The 26179-nt window shown below is 51.7% G+C and overlaps 1 protein-coding gene across 2 annotated transcripts; it reads right to left on the bottom strand.

Moving 5' to 3' along the window:
* Nucleotides 1-17904: 17904 nt before the first annotated feature.
* Nucleotides 17905-23724, bottom strand: IRX6 (iroquois homeobox 6). Of its 2 annotated transcripts, none has more exons than XM_066348675.1 (6): nucleotides 23182-23724; nucleotides 21895-22152; nucleotides 21094-21203; nucleotides 20581-20888; nucleotides 19261-19881; nucleotides 17905-18339 (listed from the first exon to the last, which is right to left on the bottom strand). In XM_066348675.1, the coding sequence occupies exons 1-6, from the start codon at nucleotides 23224-23226 to the stop codon at nucleotides 18332-18334; spliced, it is 1350 nt and encodes a 449-aa protein (XP_066204772.1). In that variant the 5' UTR covers nucleotides 23227-23724; the 3' UTR covers nucleotides 17905-18331. The 2 variants fall into 2 exon arrangements, with proteins under 2 accessions (XP_066204772.1, XP_066204773.1); XM_066348676.1 differs by having other exon boundaries at nucleotides 17905-18336.
* Nucleotides 23725-26179: the final 2455 nt, after the last annotated feature.

Here is a 26179-nt window from a genome sequence, read left to right as displayed (position 1 = left end):
TCCTAGGGCAGAGACTTTTTACGTGGCAGCTCCGGACTGAACTCTAAAAGTCTTAGAGGACAGAAAATAGATTCTATTTGTTTACTTCTCTCTGTAGAACCTAACAACAAAAAAAATGTTTGCTGAGTCCCTGGTATAAATTTGGGAATGGCAAAGAGCTTTATCATCCTTACCAAGTTCCTGCTAACTCTGTCAACACTGCTTATTATATCTGGACCAAAAAGTAACAGTTTGAGGATTTTTGACATGTTGAGCAATTCTTGTGCCATTTGACTATTGTAGTGACACAGTAAAAACCATTCATAAAATGCATAATAATAATCTATACAGTAAGTCACACTCTCTTAGGCAAAGATGTTTTATAAACCCACAAATATTTGGCTACTGCAACATTTAAGACATCTTAAGATGCTTAAATACCGTGAGATGGATAAATATTTTTAGGAGTTCAATGAATTTCACTTTGAAAGTTACCGAATCGTCTGTGAGGCTTGAGGTTGGAACTTGTTTTTCTTTTTTTTTCTTTTTGGTATTTGAATGTGTTTCATTTGGATTGATGCAAGCAAGTTATTATGGGAACTCAATGGCATATCATAAAGGATTTAACTTAATTCCACCATAATGAATTAATTCTCACAGTGACACTGTTTTCATTATAGATTTAATGACATCACCTTGGCCAAGATTCAGGAATTCAGAACTCTAAGTTACCCTGAATTATATCAACATGAGAATAGAAAGATGACTCCGTTTTGCGTCTGCGTGGATCCCAACTGCGGGTAAGGGCGCAGGGGAGCGTCTAGTCGTGTGCCCAGTTGGGTTCGAGAGAACACTCCCAGCCCCAGTGAGGAGATTGGATTCCGCATCGTCTTAAATTGTCTTGAGGGACATCCATTTTGCCAAACATGAAACCGGGAAGAAGGAGAAGAAAGCCCTAGTATTTCTTTCCCTTGGCTTGATGTCACGGTTATTGGTCGTAAACACAGCAAGGGTACGCGTGCCCTCTCAGATCATAATTCAGAGGCAAGTTTTCACCCGCTAAGGAAAGGGCAAGCTGGTGTAAAAAGATGTCGGCTCGCTCCGTTCTTTCCAGGACTGTGTTTGATTTCTTCTGGATTTGTTTCTTTGGGGGGAATTAGAGGGATAGTGCCTCCTATTTTTACAGGCTTGTATTGTTACCCCAGGAATGTTTTGACAGAAGCAAAATTAGAAACAAATTTCAGGCCATAAAGGACAGGAACAAAGTGGGGTGGTTTGTCATCAGAACTCCAGGAAGCCACAAGGAAACGGAGCTTAGGAACCAAGTTGTTCAAAACGGGAGAGAAATGAGAAACGTGCCCCGGAGGCTCCCGAGCCTGACGTGGAAGCCTGGGGAAGAAGGGACCACCAGTAATGCTAATGGTCTTGAACAGGGGCTGTTTGAATGGAGACTGAGGGAGAGAGAGAGAGAGAGAGAGAGAGAGAGAGAGAGAGAGAGAGAGGACCGGGTTGCCTCTGATTCTGTTTTGCAGACATCTTGTCATGATTTGATAATTGTAGACACAAAGAAACTCTTGCCCTAATTTGCCAGCCTGCTGGGCTGGTGGATGTCAGCCTGCATGTCTGCATGTGTGCAGATGGTTCCTGCCAGCCTCAATCAGATTGGAAAACACAAAATCTGTAATATTTTGTTGCTGTTCCTTCAGACCTAGGGGGAGAGGTTGGTGGCCAGTGTCCCGGCGTTGAAGGGAGAAATGAGAGGCTGATTTTTATTTTCCAGAAGCATTCCTTCTGTTTCTAGACCGGCAACACCACCCAACTCGATTATCTGGGCTAAATTCAGGGTTGGGAAGATAGTGCCAATCCGAATGGGTACAGAGTGTGGTCGACTCAGTGTTTCAGCAGAGCAGCTATAACTTCTGATTCCCATTTGTAAACAGAACTGTGGCTTGAGCCAGTTAATTATTTATTTATTAACTCAGGGATTTCCAAACATCACTCACGGGAGCGCCGCCTTTCTGATTTCTTGTCATATCCACGTTTCGCTTGTACTACCATTTACCCATTTTTTTTTCTGCTCAAAATCTTACCTTTCTGCCTAATCTATGGTGGCGCAGTAGATAGAGCGTCGACCTGGAATCCTGAGGTCACTGGTTCGAAACCACTGGTTTGCCCCATCAGGGCACCTATGAAAAGCAACTAGTACAAGTTGATGCTTCCCGCTCCTCCCTCACCCCCTGTTCCTCTCTCTCACTCTCTCTTTTCTCTAAAGTCAATAAATGAAATCCTTTAAAAATTAAGAAAACCTTACCTTTTTAATGAAATACATTTATTTTTGAAAGAAAGTTTACATCACTTCCATAGATGGAACAAACAAACAAACTCCAAATCTAACACCGCCGTGCTCCACCAAAGCAAAGGAACCGTCAAAGCAACTGTTGCCCCCGACAGCCTTCCCAGCCCCAGGCCTTCTCTTTCTTCATTAAAAAGGGAGATTACCTGGTGTCAGAAAGGTGCTGAAGATATACCAGTGCCAGCCGAGAGTATCTCTCCGATAATCACAGAATGTAAAGAACAGTGCAAAACAAAAGGGCTGAACAATCTGTCTTTACTCAGAGTGCTCTGAGCCCCACCCCCCTGTTCCTCTGGGCTGGAGCCAGGTACCAGCCTGGCCTTTAAGATCACTATGTCGGTTCCGTGAGACAATGCTTGCCTAGCAGAATTGATTACAGAGTGATACTGTTTTTAATATCTATGTGCTGAATTTTGTAGCCCGACCTCTAAGTTCCCCAGAAATTTAGAGAACGGTAGGTTAATTAACAGCTGCTGTTTTTCTGAGTGCCTGTGACATGCTGGCGCCATGCTACATGTCCCTCCTACGCTCTTCTACTCCATCTTCACAGTCGATCTAATTGCATAGGTGTCCCACTCTCCGGATGAGGAGCCGAGGCCAGGAGAAGGGAACTGGCCCAAGGTCACATGGGTGGCAGCCCAATGTGGGCTGCATACAGAATAGGAAGTCTGAAGGTCCGTATGCAGGCTGAAGCGTGGTGAGGTTCGGTATTTTGTTAGTAGGCAAATATAGGCTCTTCTCTAGAAAAGCACATGCTTTCTGGGTTGGGGAGCTATGTCCACAACAGCGCTGTGTGCCAAGTCATGCCAAAACTCGGTGGCCTGACAGAACAGTCTTCCGTGGGTCACTGGAGTGATTCTGCTCAGATAGATGTCTCTCTCTTCCTCCTCCCGGGACCTGCAGGCTGACCAGGACACGATGATAGCATGAGGCGTGGCAGAGAAGGAGAAGAGCAAGCCTGACTTTGCAAGCACAGCCTACCCAGCACCTTTCAAGCCTCTGGTCCCGTCATAGCGGTGAGCATCCCATTGGGTTTCTGCTGCTTTCCTCTCGGCCATCCCTCTGAACTCACAGTGTCTGCAGGAGCAACACAGGGACCCCGGCTGCTCTGTGAGTCATTCCCAGGGTGCCTGGGACAGTCCCATACCTGTTGCTAATACAGTTTTCTGAAAAGGCAGTCAACAAAGGTCCTTTAGGTCCCATTTATGTGCCAGGCAATTGAGGTAGGAGCTGGGGAGAAAATAATGAGGCCTTCCTAATCCCACTAAAAACAGAACAGAAACAAAGGAAATATCCTGACCTGAAACTGTTGACAGTCTAGTGGGGGGGAAAGACAATGTATCACACAGACAATGGATACGTATTAGAATATGTATTACACAATGGATACCTATTAGAACATGTAATATCGGAGCAGGGATGAGTGCCACAAAGATGGTGGGTGTAGGTCGCTGACCTTGTAGGTCAGGAAAGCCTCGTGGGGGAGAAGAGGAAATCGTATTACACCAGTTCAGTAAATCATGTTAAAAACAAAGCTACATTCTCAAGTCATCGCTCCTCGTGATTTTTTTCTACATCCATGCTCTTGAAATTTTTTGCATATGGTTGAAATGCTGTTTACCTCTCTTCCCAGTGCCATGCCACATTGGAAACTTGAAATTGGCCGTGGCTCAAGTATTCACGCTACAGAAACCGGCCCACACTTAGAAACCAGCGCTTCCCTCTTCTCCACCCTGCTCCACGTTAGACATCTGGCAATTTTGTTTGTCAAGTATACCTCCATAAAGTTGGGGGGGGGGGGGAAATCACTTCCTTTCTGACTCATTTTCTCTTTCGTTGCTCGTAATAATTCTAGTATTCCCAGGCCCCCTGTACAGGTGAAAATCTCAGGCTCAGACAGGTGATGACACTCATTTGTGGTCACCCAGCTCCCACAGGGGGCAATGTCCTAAGACTCAAACCCAAAGCTTTCGGATTCTAAGTCTGGTGCGCTTTCATTCATTCCTAGAAAAATATAAATGAAAGAATTTGTTTAGTGAGGGGGGAAAATAAAGTCATCTTTATTAAGAGCTTGAAAAGGAATCAGCTGACCTGAATTCACTTGGGATCTAGGTGTATATTGAATTATGCTAACACATTCACGCCAAATGGAACCACCTGTTCACCTGTGTTATACAATTCTGACCTTCCTTACTCCTTACAGGTGACTATGGGACAGTGAGTACTAATACATTACAGAACTTTTTGCTAATATTATGTATTAGGCACAACCAGACTGCTGCTTTGGGCTGCCTACTTAAGACTGAAGGGAAAAAAAAAATAATGCAAAGACTTTGATCTCATGTTTTAAATCGGGCTGTTATAAATAGAGTTTCAGCTTAAATATACGAATGATTTTTTTTCACTATGCAAATTATATTGGTTCCTTAGCAACAGAACAAATAAGTGTTTCTCCTCTAATTCTTGTGTGTGTTAGTTTAGAGAAGGCACACAATAAGTTAATTAGAGAGTGGCTGGGGGTGATTTGTAAATGTCATATTAACATGCTGCCTGCTGTGGTAGCACCCAAAGACTTTAAAATGAATGGGTGCCATTTCTGACATGGTTGACTAATTTATTTTTATTTTTGTTTCTAGATCCTTTTCCCAACTAATATTTGACAGGAAGATTTAAAAGTGATACGTGATGCCTTTGGTTGTAACTTCTAAATTGCAGAGGTGCATCTTTTTTAGAAAAACAGATGTAAGACTTTAACCTGACAATAGAGGTGAGTCAGGGCATTACTAGATTCCCAGGGTATCAGCAGCGGTCCTGATGGATGACCCTTCCGTTTTACTGAGGAGTGGCCAGGGGCTTAGACTGGGCAAATGACTTGCCCAAGGGTCCAGTGTCTCTACCTGGCTGAGTTTCCCTCCAATCCAGGAGTCCTTATTCTGTCTGTCAACCCCCCTCTCATTCTGACACTGGCCCCTATATTCCTGAAATCACCAACTCTTCGCTGTTTGTTGATAATAGCTTGTTTATACTTTTGCCTTTTTTTTTTCTATTCACCTTGGATTTGATTTCTGCCAAAAATGACCCTGTGTCCCTTTCTCCTACCTTAGACGACTGGGCTGTATTATGTTTGATTCGTAAACTGTTCTTCAGGAGGTAAGGGAGGGGGTATGTTGGGAGGAGGAATTTCATAATTTATTCAGAATAAATTCCGAGGTAGAAAAACTGAAAAGAGCTTTGAGAAAAAAAAGCAACATAAATTCATTCATTCATTAAAATAACAACTTGTCTCCTATTTTAATTATTTCCATTGTGCAGTTTGTTAAATTTTGACATGTGTTTACAGCGTTTTAAACCACCAGCCTCATTTGGATTATGAACAAATGTCGCCCAGGCAGAGACTGTCTTTATATCAGCTGCAAAGCCAGGAAGAACAGTTACATGGACAATCAATCATACGGACTTTGAAACCTGAGACAAAAGTCAAATTTTGCGTCGGTTAGAAATACCTTTAGCTGCAAGTAACGGAAAACCCAACCAAGAGCGGCTTCAACCACATCGCTTATATTATCAATACATTCGGGCGGATGCAGGTAGATCCAGTATTGGTTCAGAGTATCAGTGATGTCAGGGTGGCAGTGATGGTCATAGTTCCTGCCCCTGGCCCGGGTCTTATGACTTCACATGATCTGTGCAAAGGTAGGAGACCCAGGGAGGCCAGGAGGGATTTCTCGTGGCTTCAGGTGGACAGGCCCTTGCTGCTGGGCAGTTATGCCCCTGCATGCAAATTGGACATGGAGGGCCCACTGCAGTTGGTGGATGCAGGCTTCGTGATGAGTGGACATACTTCATGTTGGTTCCCAACGGGATCACGACCCAGCTGTCCATCGAGGTAACTGGTCCATCAATGCACCCTGCACTGGCTTCCTTTTCTTCCTTGGCTCTCTTCTCCACCCCTGCGCCGGTAAGCCCTGGGACCCTCTTCCCAATCAACCACTTGTATTCAGGTATTAAAGTGAGCTTCTGGTGTGCATAGGAGGGAGAGGCGATCCAGTCCAGGATATTAGCTAAGTGACCCTCTTTAACGTCAGCTCCTCTCACTGTGGAAGGGAGAGGTTAAGCCCCCTGTAGGTGGGCCACTGTGAGGACCAGTGACACAACATATATCTATAAAAACACATTGCGGACTGCAAAGCGGGACGGGGACCCAGGGAGAGCGTGGGCTGGGGCCCAAGGTGCCTTCTCACTCCAGCGAAGCCGGCAGCTTGGACTCCCCTTCTGAGACTCCGCCCCTACTTGCCAGGCAAGGAGGGAGTCTTTGGGCGGAGAGGCCTCCCCTGACAGGTGCGGGAAGTGTGATTGCTAAAGTGGCGCTTTCCCTCGGTCTCGGCCGAGAGCCTTGCCTTTGTGCTGTTCCTGCCCTGGAATTGCAATGAGAAATTATTCTTAGAGCTTGGCCAGGGTGGGGGGCAGTGATGAAATGTCCCACATGGTTGCATTATTAGAGTTTTCAATATCCGGTCCATTGACAAAGATGAAGTTCATTCTCTGTCACATGCACTCCACTGGGAACCTCTTGGGACTGCCTCAAAAAAAGTTTACCCTTGTTTCATTTTCTCTGGAGGGGAAGAAAAGTCACCTCGATGTATAGGCTACAATCACCTTAATGAAGCCAGGCTTTTAAAAAATACGCTAAGTCATCTGTTTCTATGCAGTTGAAGCTCTCATCAACTAGGGCTTGAGGTTGTTTCTCTATTGTTGTTGTTTTTTTCTTGACCTCCAATCTGGAGAACGACAGGCTTGCTCTTCTAACTCTTATCGCTGCCTTGGTGCATGCCCCCACCCCCTGGCCTTTCATGACCCCCTGCAGTGGGGCTGGGCACCCACCTCACCTTCTAATACGTGCGGCTTCTGGGCTCAAGTAATTCATCTTCCAGACAGAACCACTGATCTCGTTTCGGCACACGATCTGACCTTGCCACCCACTTCTCTGTGCATGTCTGTACCTCTGAAAAGGCTGCTTGAACAGCTTTATGGAGGTGTATTTGATATATAAAAACTGCACACATTTAATGTATAGAAGCAGATGAATTTGGACATATGTAAGTTTCTGTAACACCATCTTCAAGGTGGTAGATCTACAGACCTATCACCTCCCAAAGTTCCTTGTGTCCCTTTACTTTTATTTGGTTTTGATTTTAGTCCAGTTTTGTTTGGTGGTAAGAACCCGAACCTGAGGTCTACCCTCCTTAAAAACTTGTAAGTGCACGATACAGCATTGCTGACAACAGTCACTCCCGTAGCACACTGGAACTCTAGAATGTTCTTGTCTTTGTCCCCATGGAAAGGAAGTTTATCTGAGTTAACCTTGAAACACACGCTTATGTGTTGTTTCTTTTTTAAGTCCAATTGTTTTATTGATTTTTAAAAAGATTTTTCTTGAGCAGGGGTGAGAGAGATAATTGCACTTTCATATATCAAGCCAAAAAATAAACAAGCAGATATGTAAATACAAAGGTTCCCAGGATCTTGAACTCAAGAGCAGAAATTGGGGCCCTTTCCTCTTTATATGCCTTTGACATACTCTCCAACTTTTCCTCCCTCGGTCTTTCCCTCTTTTCCTTGTTCTTCCTCTCTTTTTCCTTATTCATTCACTTTTTCACTTTTTTTTTTTTTGTATTTACTTTGAATTGGCCACTGAGCTTGGTGTAGGGAGCAAGGTAGATGAAACTGACCCCTCCCTGTCCTGGCCAAGTTCATGGTCTCCCCTGTCATCAGGATGTCCCCCTGTCATCAGGATGTCCTCCTGCTACCTCTTCTTTTGTCTCAGGTCTCACTCTCTGTTGTTCACATCCCACCTGTAAGCATTCCTTTTTCTCTTTGTAACTCAAACCTCTAGAAACGTCCTCATACTCAGGCGCCTTCTCTGACGGCCAGTACCCCATAAACCGTCAGCTCCAAGTTAAGAGGCCCCTCTCAGCTGAATTTATGGCTCGGCGAAGCTATTTCATAAAAGATGATGAATGATAATTAACATTTTAACTTCAGGCCATTTAATGGCACCTGACAAAGGGGTCAAGTGAAACTCATGGGTGTCATATGTCAAATGTCACCGTTACGGGACAGGGCTGCACAGCGGCTGAGAGTTAGACTAAGAGAGCGTGTGGGCAGCTATATGCAGATGGAGCGTCTGCTCCCGCCCCTGGGGCGGCTCCCCCTGGGCGCCCCATCAAAGGGATGCCATCTACCTCTCAGGTTAGATGTATCTGTGTTTCAGTTCGAGTGGATGTTCAAGAATTCAGCTTTGTAAAACAATGTAAGAATACCCCACTCCCTTCTGCCTCACGTGTTTGATCCCTAGCACGCTACACATTAAGGAAGTCTGTGGGATGTTCAGCATTAGGGGACTTGATTTCCTGAATGTTCCAACCTTGCTCACTCCACCCCCAGCTCCTTGCCCTCTGGCTCTCTGAGCTGATGTCCCCAAGCTGACGTTCCCAGCGCCCACTCATTTGCGCATCCTCAGTGCACTCCCTCACCCTGATCCAGGGTCCACTTTGCTTCTCTCCCATGGAGTCCCCCCTTTCTCCTTGCTTTCTGGAAGTGTAGGAATCACCCTTTGGCCATGTCCCTCCTCCTGGCTCCAACCACCCCTCAGGAACCCCTTCCCTGAGAGTGGCCTCACCCACTGCTCTGCCCCGACCTCACAGACGGAATCGAAACACCAACCACTGACGATGAAAAGGGAGACCGGACCCAGTGTGTTTCCGAACTGGGAGGTTGGGGAGGCCATGAGACGAACGGTCAAGGGCAAGGCAGCGGACACCTCCCCGCGCACCGGGTCTGCGTGCCTGGGAGAGGGCGGCTCCACAGCTGTTCCTGAGAGGAGCATGCGCGCAGGTGAGGGAGAAGTGTGGTAGTGGGATCAGGCGTTGGGCTGAGAGTGACGTCACGTGCCCAGTTTCCATCTTTGGGGAGTGGCCCTTTGCTGACAGAACTGAGACCTCACAGTGAGGTGACCCATGGCATACGGGGAACTCTATTTCATATCATGATCATGGCAGGGCCGTGGACGGCAACTGCATGGCCTGTCACTTCCCCAGGGAGTCCCACTGTCATGGGGCAAGTTGCATGGTCAGAGCCAATATTTCCTGAGCGCGTGGGTTTCAGTCCCTGAGCTAAACACTTCCCATTCCTCAGCTGAGCTGACCCTCGCCGCGGCACCAGCGGGTTCCAGCGTTAGCCCATCTGACTTGTGAGGTTCCAGCGTTAGCCCATCCGACTCGTGTGAAGCCGAGGCTCGGATGAGACTCGGAGAGACGAAGGCGTGACTGGCTCCCCATCGCCCGGGACCCAGTGGCGGGGTCCAGATGGTGAACCAGCTCACCCTTCCTCCTATGTTCATATTCCTACTCATGCTACCAAGCTGCCTCTCGACCCAGCTGAGCATGGCCTGTGACCACGCAGTGAGGGAAGGGTGGACATAAAGAGTGGGGAGCATTGCAATGTTGTTGTTTTTAAAAAACATTTATTTAAACATGTAAAAGTGAGTCTATTTAAAGAAAATATCAAGTGAACACGGTGTAAGCTGGGACATGGCCTGTATCTTCAAGGGGAAAGCCAGCGGAGGCTGGAACACTCTGCAGTTACACAGGGGCGTCAGTCAACGATGCAAGCTTTCGGGGAGACCCGGGGAATAACGAGGAGTTTTCCAATGTGCTCAAGACATCCCCACTGTTAGGCCCAGTGACAGTCCCCATGGTCGGCCGCTTTCTGACCTTGTCTTCGGGTCAATGTCAATAGCTGTTGTCACCAGTCAGTGGGCCTCCCGTTTGGTACTTAGAGATTCTCTTTATGCACTTAAAAGGCATCATTAGCACCAAGTGGCTATTAAAGCAGTCTCGCTGTTCAGAACGATTTTCTGAAGCGAATGCGGAGGAAACGTGCGGTGGGTTGAAGTCATTAGCTGCGACCACAGAGGGACTGACCGTGGGCAAGTGTGCAATCAATCTTGATAAGGGGAAGTGTGATCAATTCATAAAGCCTGCTTGGTGAGGTTTCTTCCCTAAATGGACACTGAGTGAAAGACCCCATGTCTTCGCTCTAGGGAAGAGGGCCGTTTGTGAGTTGTGACATGGAACTGGCGTAATGAGCAAGGCAGGGGGTGGGGTGGGGGACACAGCAGTGACTCCAGGCCTTGCTGTGGGGGGCAGCTGGGGTACAGTAGGAGAAATTACAGCTGGCTTTTTATCAAATGTATTCTACATAGGCCAGGCACGATTCTAATGCTTTACATAGCAACTGTTGAATCCTCATAACAGTCCTGTGAGGCAGGTGCTATTACTATTGCCACTTTAGAGATGAGGACACTGAGTTCCCAACAGGCTATGCCTCTTGCTTCAGGTCACACAGCTAGTAAATGGCAGAGCTGGGATTCAAAGCCGGGCAATCCAGGTTTCAGAGGCTGTGTTCTCACCATTTTGCTGCACAGTACGCTCTTTGAGTGGGTGCACTCAGCCTCCTGCCTTCACTGGACGTGGGTAGCCTGGGCTTTGGGCTCACACAGACCTGGGCTCTGTATGAAGGAATTCACTTATGTAAGACCTGATGTCCTTGTTTGTAGAATGGAGAGTTGCTATGTGATGTTATGAAGCATGAGGCACTTAACAGCACGTGAGTATATACCTCTGTCCTCTCCTTCCACACTGAGGTTGAAACACCTTGTCAGGCCAGGACACTGATGGGGAGAATGTGATAGACAGTTGGATGCCTGTCCCAACCAGCACCTTCTATAGCAAGAGACTGAACCAAACCATTGACCAGAGAGTTAGCACCATCTTCCTGGTCTTTTGATTCCTAAGTGGTCTGGTCCATCTTGGGTTCTGGGTTAGCATTTGTTATAAACTGATGTTTGTGACTCTCCAGAATTCACATGTTGAAGTCCTAAACCCAATGGACCTGTCTTTGGAGATGGGGACTGGTGGAGGTGCTAACAGTTAAGTGATGTCATCAGGGTAGGACCCTAATCCAATCGGGCTGGTGCCCTTATAAGAAGAGAAGAGACCCCGGAGATCTGTTTCTCTCCCTTTGGAGGACGCCATGAGAAGGTGGCCATCTGCAATCAGGAGGAGGGCTCTCACCAGGAACCGAGTCAGCCATCACCTTGATCTTGGGCTTCCAGCCTCCAGAACTATGATAAAATAAATGGCTGTTGTTTAAGCCACCTAGTCTGTGGTGTTTTTTCATGGCAGCCCAAGCTGGCCAGACAGAATCCTAAGTCCACATGTCGAATGGGAGAGTAAAGTCTGCAACTGGATTCACAACTGTACCTTCAACAAGGATACCAATTTGGGTAAAGATGGCTGCACACTCTATGCTACTCCTCCCATTGGGTGATGGAGTTGGATCCCCCCCAACTCCCTTGACCCTGGACTAGTTTTAGTGACTTGCTTGATGAAGAGCACACAGTGGAAGTGACATTCCGAGTCTTCTGAGGATAAGGCATAAGAAACCTTGTGACTTCCACCCGGGACTCGTGGAACCCAGCTGTCATGATGCGGGGAGCTCTTGCTGCCCATAGGGAAGGGGGATGCTCTGCAGGTGGGAGAACCCAGATCCTCCTTGGAAGCAGATCACCACCTCCAGTTGAGCCGCCTCCTCGAACGTCACGTGGATCAGAAGCAACCCATTCCCACGGAACGCTGCACAAATGACAGATCCTTGAGCAAAAACCAATGACGGCTGTTGGTTTGAACCAGTAAGTTTGGGAGTGATTTTGCCTCTGTGATTTTGCCTCTGTGATGTATAACTAGATGTATAACTGTGATGTATAACTAGAACACCAAGAAACACAGTAGCTCTGAGATGCCCCCACAGGTGACTTGGCACAATTCCACTCTACGTGCTGGCAACCGGGATATGGGGTGGGCGGGGCTAAAAGGGGAACTCCTCTGGGCTTGACACTGACCTCGGGTGTCCAGGATTACGACCATCCTTGGGCTCCTCCATACACCGTGGGGGAAAATGTACATATGACAATGGTCCTTCTTCTATCGTGGGGGTTAGATTCCAGAACACCCCCCCCCCGCGTGACAGGCAAAAATCCGCGAAGTAGCAACCTTATATTATATTTATTTTATTATTTATATATATTTTAAGGCTTTATGAACTCTCCCTACACTCTTATAAACCTTTCCCACACTGTTATTAACCTTTTCCAAACCTATTTTGCTTATTTTATTGCAAAAATAATTAAAATAATAAATATATAAAAATACCTATATAATACAAAAATCCCACGGGATAGCGAAAAATCCACGATACAAAATTAGATACCATAGTTTTTGTCCCATAAGACACACCTGACCATAAGACACACCTAGGGTTTTAAGGAGGAAAATAAGAAAAAAAAATGTACTGAACCAAATAGTGTGTTAAATACTTAATAAAATACCATATTTTTCGCTCCATAAGATGCATGGGCATATTCCCCTCCATTTGGGGCTGGGAGAGTGCATCTTATGGAGCAAAAAATATGGTGTATACAATTTAAAAATCCACGATATAGTGAAACCGTGAAAAGTGAACTGCGATGTGGCTAGGGATGACTGTATACCTCATTTCACCATGGGAAAAACAAACAGAAAATCCATAGATTCAAGGGGAAAACCATAGGCTTCTAGACAGTCAGTCTGCCAAACGCCACCCCTCACCTCTACACTGCTTCTGGAAAATGCTGGGGTTGGACAGAGAAACAGCCCGGCTCTAGTTTATTGGTTCTCAGCCTTGGCTGAGCATTTGGGATCGCTTGGAAGCTTTAAAAGAGTTACTGTGGGCCTCGCCCTTAGAGATCGGATTTAATTGGTAGGGTATAGACTGGATATTGCTGCTAAAAATCAAAACCAGCTAAAACAGCTCCCTGCCTGGATTTATGCAGCACCGGGGCGGAGAGCTGTTGCACCAGGCTCCTTGTCACTGTCACTGTTGGCATCATTTTTCTCAGGCGGGGTGTCTAAGGCTTTCAATAAAGCCCATTTGGAATTTGGAGGCAGTCCCAGGCAACGAGGGGAAGGCATCAGTCTCTGATGGTCTCACAAATAATTATCACCCTTTACATTAATGCAGATTCACTTGCCAAAGACGAGAATGTGTACCAGCTGCTGCGACGCGAGCTGGTCACGTGGTCACGGCGTTAGATAGTGCTGAATCGCAGAGCGCCCCGAACGATTCCTTTCTCAGCTCACTTTCTGACTTACCAAGGGGCCGCCTCTGCCGGTGCGTGTCTGCAACCCCTCTTTAGCTCTTGGCAACAATCAGGGAGTTGGTTTGCCAATGACTAAAATCCAAGCGACACTGATCTAAACCGTTGTCCCCATGGCCGCTAAGTGAGAGAAATGTGGAAATGACCAAAGGGCCGCATGGTTTAATGTGATCCCAACCTACGAGGAGAAAGCTGAGTCTCAGAGACACTTGGGGACTGAGCCCAGGGACCCAGATCACTGTTTCTCCCCCTCTTCATGTCTAATGAAGAACATCACCCCAATAGAGCGGTCATCAGCGGTGCAGCTGGGAGACAGCCAGTAGACTCCATTCTTACTCTGATCACAGGTTAAGGGCCTAACAAGTCCCACTGAGGAGGAGAGGGGGAGGGGAGGGTGGACGGTGGGAGAAAGAGGGAAGGTGGAAAGGAGCAAGACCTGTTAGTTGAGGAGACAGATTTTAGAAGCTACGTGGAGAAAGAATTTGGTACAAAAAAAGAAAGAATTTTCTAACACTGCCGAGGCTGCCGCTGGCTGTGTCTCCTGACACCTTCCCATCACTGTACTTGTTAAAGTTAGAGCCTTTCCTTCCTCGTGTTGGCTTCCCCCAAGTGTGTAGAGGTTCTCGACCGCATGGTCGTGTTTGGGGACAGAATCCTCTTACACACTGAGGTACATGGGGCCCCTAAGATGCTTCCAACCCCGAAACCCTGGTTTGTCTGCAGAGGGCCGGGAGAGGCACGTTAGACCCCTAGGGCTACCTCCTTCCCTCCCCAAAACAACACGTCGTCTTTGAGCTTCAGGATGGGGGCAGGGGGGGAGATGAACCAGATGAGGAGATTGAATGTGAATCCAGATTAAATCCTCGAGGAAATGTTTGCACCTGTTCCTGGGATGTGATTTACTCTGGGCCAACAGCAGGTGTCCTAACCCCTCCCGCTGAGCTTAAGGTCTGGCCACTTGAGGTTCAGCCTCTGCTACCGAGGCCAGAGGCCCCTGAGAGCACCCAGGGTGCTTGTTAGACACAGAGGCAGTGCTTCTAGCCCGCTTGCCCACAGGGTTCCTCTGTTAGGGGCTGATTCTGATACTGAAGGTCTGCAGGCTGCATTTTGCCGAGCACTGTCTTGGAAAGCCCCGTTCCCAGGGAGGTGTGGTTAGTGGGAAAGGTGGGGGATGCTCTTGGCCCAGAAATGGGGGTGGGCCTAGGAGGCACCAGAAGTCTCTGTCCATTGGGCAAAGTCCTGAGAAGGAAGGAGGGTGAGCTGGCATTCCAGAGATGTGAGATAATAAATGCACAGGCATTTAGAGTCTCAGAAACAAGGCTCTTGTTTATAATGGAATAAAAGAATCTTAAAATAATAGAATGTATTTTTAGTAGAGCTTAGTGCTTAAGAATCAGCGATACTCAAGACTGTGACTCCTTTGCACGCAAGCCAGATAACTGACATCTCGTTACTTAACCTCTCTGAGCTTCTGTTTCCTCATTCATTAGAAGGCCTGCTAGTAAGTATGGCATAATGCTCCCTAGGACTGTTATTACATATACATGAATCAGGGCAATTAAAAGACACGACATGGAGTTCTGGCACATGGTAAGAGCTCCATAAGCTCTTATCATCACTAGCAGGGTCATAGGCTCTTAGAGCCAAATGTGACAACAGAGGTCATCTAGTGAGTCCATTGCTGATGTATTGACTCCTGGTGGGAAAGGAATCCATAAGACATTGTTATGCTATGGATCTCTGGTTTAACCTTTCTCCACCTGGCCCCCTGGTGGCTGCTCCCCTCCGCCACCAACTCCCAGCCAACGGAAGGGGCACTTTAACCATCGAAGAAATTTGGAGGTTCAGCTCCTACAGACTCCCAACCTGAGGATGTCACCTTCCTGTGTCCACTGACAAGCACGTTGCAGAGCACTGAGGGTGTCTGTGGGCACCAGCAGGCTCAGCCAAGGAGAGCGGGGCTGTATCCTCCCTTCCCTGCCCCTGCTGTTTAATCAAAACAGTATTCAAAATATGATTCTGGGAGATTATGCTGGGAGATTTGCAGGAGGCTCCCGGGGCAGGCACAGAGGGTGGGAACAGATTGCCATTGGGGCCTGAGGCCGGGATAATCGCAGGCTCAGAGGGGCCATTCTCAGGCCCCTCACCCATGCCCCTGGTGGAGAGCTAGACCATGCTTGTGTTTTACAGCAGGGGAAACAGAGAGGGAAGGGGGCTTGTCCAGACCACGTAATAAGGTATGATGGTGTTGAGACGGCAAAGCCATGTTCTAGGATTCCAGGCTACTGTCTTTGGCCCGTCTCACACCCCACTGTCTGCAGCCAATGAGGCCTCGATCGTGGGGAGCACCCAGGCTGCTGCTATGGGCTGGGGGAGGTACGGAGAGGCTAGGCCTTCCGGAAGAGAGATGGAGAGACAACCTCCTGAAGTCCTGATGGCAAGGCAGGACCACTCATGGGGGCTTCTTCCCCAAGGCTCCCTGTTCTTTTAAAAGGTTGAGCAGCTGGGGGCAGTGTTGGGGTCAGGTCCGCCCAGCCTGCATCCCTGACTCTCTGTTCAGCCCCGTGACCTCTGGCTTGGAGGGGTCCGTTCTCTCCGGCCTTCACTTCCGCATCTCCTAGCGCTGACTCTGCGATGCTGAGGACACTCTCCGGCCACCGAATGGCTGGCTGGAGCCCCACCCCCAATGGGGGGCCCTAGGAACAAGCGTCAGCAGACTCAGCCACCTAGGGAGGGGTCCCCCCGGTCCCCCAGGAGGGGGCGTGGTCGAGAGCGCCTTGAAAGAAACCTCCAGCTAATGCTCTTTATTACAAGCGTTAATCCTCCAAAGCCGACTGGAAATAATGTTTATCTTTTCGCAGTTTAATTTCCCGGACCCTAAGCCGCGGGTCAGTGAGGGCGACGGCAGAGTCCCGGGGGAGGTCGGGGCAGGCGCATCTGCTGCGCAGGGCAGAGCAAAAGCGGGGAGGGGACTTCCCAGAGGAAGTGGGGAGGGAGAACGAACCGAACAAGGCTCCTGAGTGGGAAGTTGGGGTCCGTCCCAGCACGGAGTCTGCGTGACCCTGGGCCAGTCCCTTGCCTTCCCGTCATGCCTCATGTGTGGGTAGGTTTTGTATTTTCTCTAAAGTCCCTCTGAGTCCGATCGTTCTAAAGGAAAGAAGACAGGGGGGGGGTCAGCGAGGTAGGTGGCTGCCGCCTGCTCCTCAGTTTAACAACCCCACCTCCCCCCTGCAGCCTCCCAGGGTCTTAAAATCTCTCTGCCTTCCTTCTCCGCCAGGACACGGACCCTCCCCGCCCCGGACTCCAGTGACCTGGCTGGCTGGCATCCCCGCTGGTCCGGGAGGCCACCCCCAACCAGGACGGGTCCGGCTAGAGCCCAGCCATGGAGACACAGCTGCTCGAGTGCCGAGCCCACAGGCACACACTGCAGCCGCCCTCCCGCACAGACCCGCTCCCCGGAGCTCCCCGCTAGTCCCCGGGCCGGTTCTCCTCCCTGGACGGGTCCGGCTAGAGCCCAGCCATGGAGACACAGCTGCTCGAGTGTCGAGCCCACAGGCGCACACTGCAGCCGCCCTCCCGCACCGACCGCTCCCCGGAGCTCCCCGCTAGTCCCCGGGCCGGTTCTCCTCCCTCTTCCCCAATGAGCAGCGGCGCGCGCGCGCAGGCGGGCTGAAGCCGAAGCCACCAGGCTGGGGACGCGAACTCGGGCACTGCGCGGCATCTCCCAACACCCCAGCCCCTGCGCACTCCCGACGCCGCTCGCACCGGGACAAAGCCCCCTTCCCCGCCCGCCGGCTCCCATTGGTCGGCCTGTACCGGAAGTGTTTGCTGACACTGATTTAACGGAAAGAAAACTCCATCTCGCCTTTCAGCGACCTGGCAAAGCTGTCAGACTTGGCCATTCCGTCCCACCCGAGGAGCGCGGGGGTCCCAGCGGCCGGTGCCAAGGGACGCCAAGAAGATCCCCGGCGTCCCTCCTCCCAATGACTGAAAACCCAAGTACAAACCGGGAAACACATGCAGCTTCCAGACAAACATCCTGACAGCTCCCACCATCCCCGACCTCACAGGTGCGGTCCCTCCACCCAGGACGCGCACGAATATGCCCAGAGTCAGCCAGGCTCAGCCACGATGCCGCCGAGTTCCGTGGGCTAAGTCGCTGGCCACCCGGCCTTGGCCCAGACCTTGTTCATTTCTTCCCCTGCTATGAATGGAACTGAGGTTTGCAACCCACGCCAGCCTGTCCCCAAAACCCTCTGGCCACATTCCATCCCCCTCGACCTTTCCAAGCACCCCTGTCACAGAGAGGCCACACAGCTTAGGTTCAGCTTGATTATTTTCAAGGGCACAAGGAGTGGGGAAGGGGGAGAAGACATGAGTGGTCCTTAGGGGCCAAGTCAACAGTGGAGGTTACAAGTGAAGGGGGCGGGGGTTGAGCAGGAGAGGAAGGGGCTTCAGACCCGGAACCCGGAGGAGGGAAGGCAGCCCAGCCCAGCCTCCCCCAAAGTGCCCCGCCACTTCCTCTGGGGTCTGACGTGATACATGTTGCCGGGCTGCTAGCCACTCCCAGCTCCCAGCTCCGCACGTGCAGGGAAGGTCAACAGAAAGGTTTCTGTGTCTCTGTCTGTCTCTTCAGCGAAGTAAGAGCCCCTGACTTCCTGGTGAGGTCTCCCAGCTTCTTTAGCGTGAAGAGTTCAAAAAGCAGGGCTTATTTCCAAGATTCTTCTGCAAATCGCACCGTTGCGCTAACCTGCTGAGAGAGGAAAGGTTGATTAAAACCCGAAGGCCACTTGGTGGCGAGTCCTAGGAAAGCAGAGGTCGGTGGGTGGGGTCTCATCTGAAGGGAATCGAAGGTCTAGAAGCAATCTGCTTGCCAGAGGTAACATTTGGACCCCGTTATGTGTAAATTCAAATAACAATGTAACCCAATTTTCTAAACCAGCGGTTAATCCTGAGAGAAATTACTACAAAGAGCACGAGCTGACAGTAATTGCTGAAGGCTGCCGACTGCTTGGGGAACATCCTTTGGCGGGGTGAAGTTTCCTTCCACCAGGCATGGCCAGAGAACCAGCCAGGGGGAGGAGACACTAGTTGGCAGTCACATCCTGCTCAGGGGTGAGATCTTGGGGGTGCTGAAGGGACGACCCCCGCCCCGCACTCCCCTCCGCAGGGGTACTGGTGGGCTGCAGGGAGACCTGCCAGCTGTCGCAAGCACTGGCCTTACACCAATTGTACAGGTCGGGCCCTGCTCCTCACACCGCGCAGAACGCCCAGGTGCCTGCCTAGCCCGAGCAAGCTCCAGATGAGAGTGCAGCAGGGCCAGCTGCCCGCCTCTGCAGGGCAGGAAGGGGAGAAGGGCACCTGTGCCAGAAGGTTGCAATGGTGCCCACCTGGTACCTTTGGCAGAGATGTAGGTTGCCCATCTCTTCTATGATTTCTAAGTGATCCTAGGTAAGTTACTGTCTCACTCTGAGCTTATTACTATTAATTGGCTTTAAAATGAAGGGGAAACTAGAAAGATCTCTAAGCATCCATTTCAAAGAGTGCTGTGGGACCATCTTGTGCCAAGTCGAACGTGGGCACACCCCAGAGTCAGAGAGGATGTTCAATGGCTGGGCAGCACGGGGCAGTAGGTGTCTTTTAAGGACTCCTAGCGCCTTTGGGGGCTCGCTACCTTCTGCTCCCGCCGGGTAAGGGCGCTGCACTGCCGGCTCCCTCCGCCGCGGGCACGGCGCGCAGTTCAGGGGCAGCCCCTGCAGAGCAAACGTGGGTTTTCCAAAGGCCTTGACTACGCGGGAAGACTCATCGCGTGCGGAGTCTCTGGGGACCGCGGGTCTCCCGCTCGAGCCTGGAGGCTGTCCAGGAATCAGATGGCACTGAGGACTTCGTGGCTTGGGCGGGGACGGAGGTGCACCTTCGACAGAGCTGGCGGCCGCGGTGTGCGCCAGCGACCAGATGCGCGGTTTCTCGCTGCACGGGTAGTGCATGGTCAATGTGGGACCCCCCGGCTCCTCGCGGAGGAAGTCAGCTTCTCCCGACCCTGGGGGCTCACTGAAGGAGAAGCGGGGCGCCGCCAGGCCACACTCCCTGCGCCCCAGCCTGCCCACTCGGGCCGCAGCGCATGGCGCCGGCAACGACTGCGTGTCCTTGTGAAACTCAGCCAGCCTGTCCGTAGCTGTGGCCACTGCCGCCCCTTCTTCGGCTTCCTCCTCCTCCTCCTCTTCCTCCTCCTCTTCCTCCAAGTCTTCCAAGTCACTCAGCCGGAGTCCGGGAGCTTCCTGGCTAGTAGAAATGTCTGCAGGAAATCAGGAGCGAGTGAGAAAAGCCCCAGGCCCCAGGGGAAATCCGCGGGAGTGCCCACCCACAAGAAGCTTTTAGCAAGATGCGCCCGGCCCTCAGGGCGTTCTCGGAGCAATTCAGGCTGACCACATCATCTCTTACCCGTGCCCCGGGGGGCTGGGGGCCTGCCCCTGGGAAAGACTTCCCACCCCAGCCTTGAACGCGTCCCTGAGAAGTCTCTTCCTCTCCGTGCACGCCCAGGCCAAGGAGACCCACACTTTGCGCAGCTGCTCTGAGACCTGGATCTCAGTTTCTCAACCGCATTAAAGCAAGGGGACCCTTGCTACCCAATCTCCACACCCACAGGTGGCTGGTGTGTACGATTTGATTCCGCAAATGTTCAGGGAGTGCTAACGATGTGCCAGACGTCATTTAGGCATTAATTTAAGAGAAGACACCTTCTAGAGGGGCTGAAATTCATGAAGGGGTCATAGTGATGAGTGTGGTGAAGGAGATAGAAGGGCCGGGAAGCTCCACACTGACTTAGGAGGCCAGGGAAGGCTTGTCAGAGGTGACACTGACAGTCCCGGAGAAGCTGGTTCTGCAGGGAGTTTGGGGCAAAGGCCCCCAGGGATGCAGGGACGAGGGGAAGCAAGGGGCACCTTCCCTAAAAGCCACCCCCCCAGGAAGGGGGGGCGGTGAGCGGGTTGGGTACCTTTGGTGTCACCGTTTAGGCAGCCCAGCGACTCCTCTGCTCCACCCTCCGCCTTCCTCTCCTCCCCGCCTTTGTTCTTGGGCGCCCACGTCATCTTGTTCTCCTTCTTGAGGCGCCGGCGCGCGTTGGCGAACCAGGTGGACACCTGGGTGAGGGTCATCTTGGTGATGATGGCCAGCATGATCTTCTCGCCCTTGGTGGGGTACGGGTTCTTGCGGTGCTCGTTGAGCCAGGCCTTGAGCGTGCTGGTGGTTTCGCGGGTGGCGTTCTTTCGGCGCCCGGCGCCACTCAGCTCCATGGCTCCGTACCTGCGGGGAGGGCCTGGCTCACAGTTCTGCGGCTGGCAACCTGGGGCGCCAGGCAGGAGGCGGTGTGCAGCTCTGAAGTGAGGCCCTGCTCTTCTTCTTCCCAGCCCCTTCCCCTCCCCCTCCCGTGCCCCACCAACCCCCATCTGGGCAGCAGAGAGGGAAGGACTCTGGCTGCTGCGAGCCCCCAGCCTGCCCCGTGCCTCACCGGTCGTACTGGTATTGCCCCAGAGTCGGCTCGTAGGGATAATAGGCTCCTGGTTGCGACAGGCCTGCTGTAAAGTTCCCTGCAGTCTCCTTAAATTCATACTGTGGATTCTGTCGGGGGAGGAAGAAAGAATTCAGGACCACCTACATTTGGGGAGGAGGAAGGAGTGAGTTGCCAAGGGTGTAAACTCCAGAGTCAAGCCTGGTTTAAATCCCAGTACCACTTCCTGCTTTGGCTGTATGATCTTGGGAACAATTGTTAACCACCCCATGCCTCAGTTTCCCCTTGATAAAACGGGGGATAACATAGTCCCTTATAGGTTATTGAAGAAGAGAGCTTGGCAGAATTCCTGGTGTGGTATAAGCAGTAAATATTAGCCCTTGCTGTTACTGCTGTGTGCCCCTCCCCCACCACCCCCAGCCGGGGAAGTTCCCTGCTGAGCTCCTTCTGAGCTGCGCCTTGACCTTTGTGTCCCTGTGACTTTGGTGAGGTGTTGACATGTGTATCCCAATTTCCTCATCCTTAAATTGAGAAAAGTGATGACTTGCTTACCTCACAGAATTAATAGAAATGAAAATGTTTTCTCAACAGTATGGACTTCGGCAAACTGAAAAATGGTGTAAAGATGTTTTCCTTCCTCATGCACAATCCTAACCATTTCCTGTCCTCGGAGATGTGCGTCCTTTCTAGCTTGTCCCTGGAGATATCAGACTGGATTTCACTCGCAGCTGCCACTCCTGCCCTCAGTCCTGGTGGGTGCCGGCGCACAGACCCAAACCAAGCCCCACACTGTGGACTCACCAGCGCCCCGTACAACGCAGGCGGCTCCGGGCTGTAGGGCAGGTACCCGGGGTAGCTCTGGGCAGCTGTAGCGGCCGCGTAGGGGGCTCCATAGATGCCCAAAGCCGCGCCCAGCTCGGGTCGCCCACTACCCAGCAATCGGCTATCGTAGGGTGCTAAGCAGAGAGCTGCCGCTGGGGTGGAGCCTGAGGCCACATCTGGGACGGAGCGCGGGGCGGATTCGCAGCAAGTGGCGCTGGAACTTGCAGACACCAGAAACTACGGGGGCGAGAGAGGGGCACGCGAGGTCAGAGACCGGCGCCTCTGGCTGGCGAGAGCCAGCGGCGGAACTGCCGGATCTCCCCTTCATTCAACAGTAAATACCACCGTATGCTGAGCATTCTGCTGAGCCCTGAGACGGGAATTATTCGAAGACACAATTTATCCAAACCGTCCTTAGAGATACTCCTTAGCTGTTGCTAAGGCTTCAGGGTCCCAGGGGGTCCGGCACTGGGAACACTCTGAAACCCGAATTACAGAAGACAGACTCCACCGGTTCCCTCGCAGAACCCCGCCCCTTCCCCAGCACAGGATCCTACAAAGGCAGGGCCAGAAGTTGGCCTTAGAGACCTTCATCACGTCGCATACCGACTCCCATTTTATAGAAAAGACAAGAAGACCGGGGAAAGTGCAGACTTGTCCAAGATCACAAAGCGGGTCAGAGGTTAGGCTGGGACTCAACTTCAGGAAAATGCGCCTGGCACTCTGGAGAGAAACTGGAGAACAGTGGTAGCTGTCCCAGAATTTCCTCAGGAAACCCTTGTCACTGCACAATACCTACACTGGTCTGGAAATCTGCAGGAACCAGGGGCAGAAAGGTTGGATGGACCCAAGGAAGGGAGAAGATATGGAGGGAGGTCAACATCGAACAGTAACAGAAAAATTGTGACACAGGCAACGCTCTGGACTGGAAGTGTTTTTAATTTTCTGAAACTCTCCTGGCCACCTGGAAGACCACTGCAGTAAGGAGGCCTGTCTGGAACACCTCTGAGATCGCAGCCACTTCGTTGAGCGGGTGCTCAGAGTGTCCAAGGTTCGGGTCACCCGATTTTCCTTGCATTGGGGGAGTGGAACGTTTTTGGCTAGGGACTGAAGATGGAAGAACAGACTGTGATACCGTATTCTTGTCCCTGCTCCCTCTGGTTTCTCGGGAGACACGTGCAAGAGGAGGGCGCGCAGAGGCAGGCGTGTACCCTGGGCACCCTTTCCACCCAGGCTGTCCCCATCCCCTGTGGAGGCGCTTCTTACCTGGGAAGCGCTGCTGTACGGGTGTCCAAAGTGCGGGAAGGACATGGTGGCTGTCCCTGGCCTGCCTCCCTCTTCTTTTGCTTGTTCTCGCCTCACGCGGTCCTGCGCCTCCAGCCGTGTGCTGCCTCGGTTCCTCACACGGCTGCGGGTGCCCAGCGCCGGGTCTTCCGTCCGCTTGGCGCTACTGGAGGCAGAGCCAAGGGCAGCCCAGCTGCTGAGCCGTGCGCTCTAGAAGGCGTTCCGCCGGCCCGCGTGGTCCGGAAGACAGAAGGGCCCATGGATGGTCAGGGGAAGGGAGAGGATGCAGGTTTCCAAAGGCGCGCGGTGGCGAGGCAAGGTGAGGCGCGGCGCGGGGCTGTGCTGTTCCGGAGGTGTCCCAATCCAAGGTGGCCAGAGGCTCAAAGTGACGTCACGGTAATCCCGGGCCGCCAGGCGGGCCCTCGGGCCCTGGGGCCCCGGGCCACCAAACGTGCCAAGCGCGGTTAGCCCGTGCGCGCGCGCACTCCCACCCACACTCACACTTGTTCCGGGAGGTTTGTGCAGCTGGTGAGGAATGTCAAAGACCCTGACCCTCTCTGCTTGGCGCTCGATCCTACCCTTTCGCCTTACACTCACGCGCGCGCGCACTTACAGTCTCTCCAAATTACCCGGGAGAAGTAAGAGAAACGCCTCCCTCTGCGCCGCGCAGGCCCGGGGCGCAGAGCGCTTACCTCCTCCCTGCGGCCTGGAGGAGGAGAGAAGCAACCTAGGCGGCGAGGGAGGAGAGAATACAAAAGAAGATACGGGAGAAAAAAAAGAGGAGAAAAGTGGGGGAGAAAAGCAAGAGGGAGAAGGAGGAGGGGAGAGGAGAGAGATGAAGAGTCCAAGTGAACAGAGGCGCTCTGGGGAGGGGAGGGAACTAGGGTGGGAGAAGGCTGGGCGGAGGTTGCACACCAGCAGGTGGAGGAGAGCAGAGGCTCGAGGGAGAAGTCTCCAGCCTGACTCCTCCGCCCCTCCGCCGCAGGAAAGTTTGTTCTCGCCACAGGCCCCGCGCTCCTTGGGGCAGAGCTGGGCGGCGTCGGTGAATCCCACTGGCTCGCCTGTCTTTGTCCTCGGGGAATTTGGTTCCGCTCTCCAGTCTCCCCAAGTCAAGCAGGATTCAGGCTCTCTAAGCCCTGGCTTTGGCCAGGGCCTTGACCCCGGGGCTTCGCTGTAGCCCTTTAGCCTTCGAATAAGCCAAATAGCGCCCCCTCGAGGCCAAAGTTCACGTCACCTCGGAGCCTACCCAGAAACGCTCCAAGTCTGATCCCTGACACCTGCAGACCTCGGGCTAAGACCCCTGAGCATCTCCTGGGAAGGTGAGGATCCGCTGCCTCGTGCGCACCGCCCGCTGTGCCCACGGCGAAGCTGGGATCCGCAGGAAGGCGCTGGGGCCGAGCTGCAGCCGCTGCGCTCCACTGGGGGTGGCGCTGGCGAGCCGCGGTTCAGCGGCTCATTCTCTGCGTTCCTCCCTTCTTCCTGGACGCCTTGCTGGGCCTAGCGGCCTGACCTCCCCCCTTCATCCCAGGGGTCCTCAAGGGGGCACTGATGGGCGGAGGAGCTCGTTGGCGCCCGAAAAAGGGCTGCGTCCTCTAAGCCTGCTTCAGGCTGCAGTTTGCAAGCACGGTGGACTCCGCACACACCACTCGAAAGCTCAGTCCCCAGGCCTGGAACCTCCCCCCGAGGGCCTCCAGCCCGGGTCCTGTGGGGGCAAAAAGGGACGGCCAGTCTGGAGGTCTTGGGCGGATGCTACCGGAATGCGAGTGGAACTCTGGCTTTTGGATTTGCAGGCCAGCAATCTCAGAAAGCCTCGCCTTTCACTCACAGGGTCACCGCGCTTTACAGTTTACAAAACGCTCTCCCAGGCCCTCACCGCACCTCTCGGGAGGAATCAGGGGGGTTGGTCCAAGTGCTCAGTTTTATTTTCTAGTTGAAACGCAAGACAGTGTGACCTCAAGGTTAGGGACAGCCAGGGTCTCTGCCCTGAGTCCTTGCGAGGCCCAGGACAAGTGCTGGGACCGTATTTGCCCTTGGCACCTTGCTTGCAGACAGAACTGGTAGGCCCGGAAGCCAGAGACCTCTTTAGAATTTCCAGCGTCATTTTTCTCTTGTCAGATTCTGTAGAACCGACGAGGCACTTAAAGAAGCTGCAAACTTTAGATTCCACCTGAGATTAACCAGAGGACAAGCTGCACGCTAAATATAATACTAACAAACCCAGTGAGGGTCCTTCCCCTGGAGAAACCATGCCTTCAACCCCCCCAGGGGAAACTCCTAGTTAGAAAAAGAATTATGGTCATCACCTGATTGATTTAGTGATAAAAATTCACCGTAATAGATAGATCCCTTTATTTTTCAAAATGCACTTTGGAGACATTCCACACATTTGCAGCTTGGATACATCTAAGCTTGCTTTTTTTTTTTTTTTTTAAGTGAGAATTGGAGAGAATTCATTAAATTAGTCCCTTGGGGAAGATTACTGCTAATTAATTAATTGCAAACATTTCCAGAGGGAAGGTATGTCAATTGTAAAGTAATAAAATTAGATAGTTGAAATCCTTACTCAGCAACTTTGATTATCCATTCGCTTCTAAGCAGATTTTATATATATATGGCGGAAAAATGGGGATGGTGGTGGAGAAAGCATTAGTATTAGTTCTGTCCCCTGGCGATCTGGTTGCAAAGGAGAAGCTACCACGTAGAACGTATTGATTTTGGGCTGATTTATAAGACCTCTGCGGAATCAGTGCGTGCGAAGGGCCTCCAGGCCTCCCTCTCGTCTTTGCTCTCTAGGATTAGAGAAAAGCAACACGATTTTTCAAAAGAAAAAGAAAAGAGGAGGAAGAACAGTGGTGAAGTAAATTGGGAGGCCGGGCTGGGGAGATACCTCTGCCTTTTTTCTTCGTGTGGAGAGAGAAAACATGCAGAGCAGGTTTTCCCGTCCTCACAGTTGCTTTGCGGCGCAGCGCGGTGGAAGCCG

This window comes from Saccopteryx leptura, chromosome 9 (assembly GCF_036850995.1).
Source record: "Saccopteryx leptura isolate mSacLep1 chromosome 9, mSacLep1_pri_phased_curated, whole genome shotgun sequence".
NCBI classification, from domain to species: Eukaryota; Metazoa; Chordata; class Mammalia; order Chiroptera; family Emballonuridae; genus Saccopteryx; species Saccopteryx leptura.
This window is presented reverse-complemented; position numbering and strand designations above follow the sequence as displayed.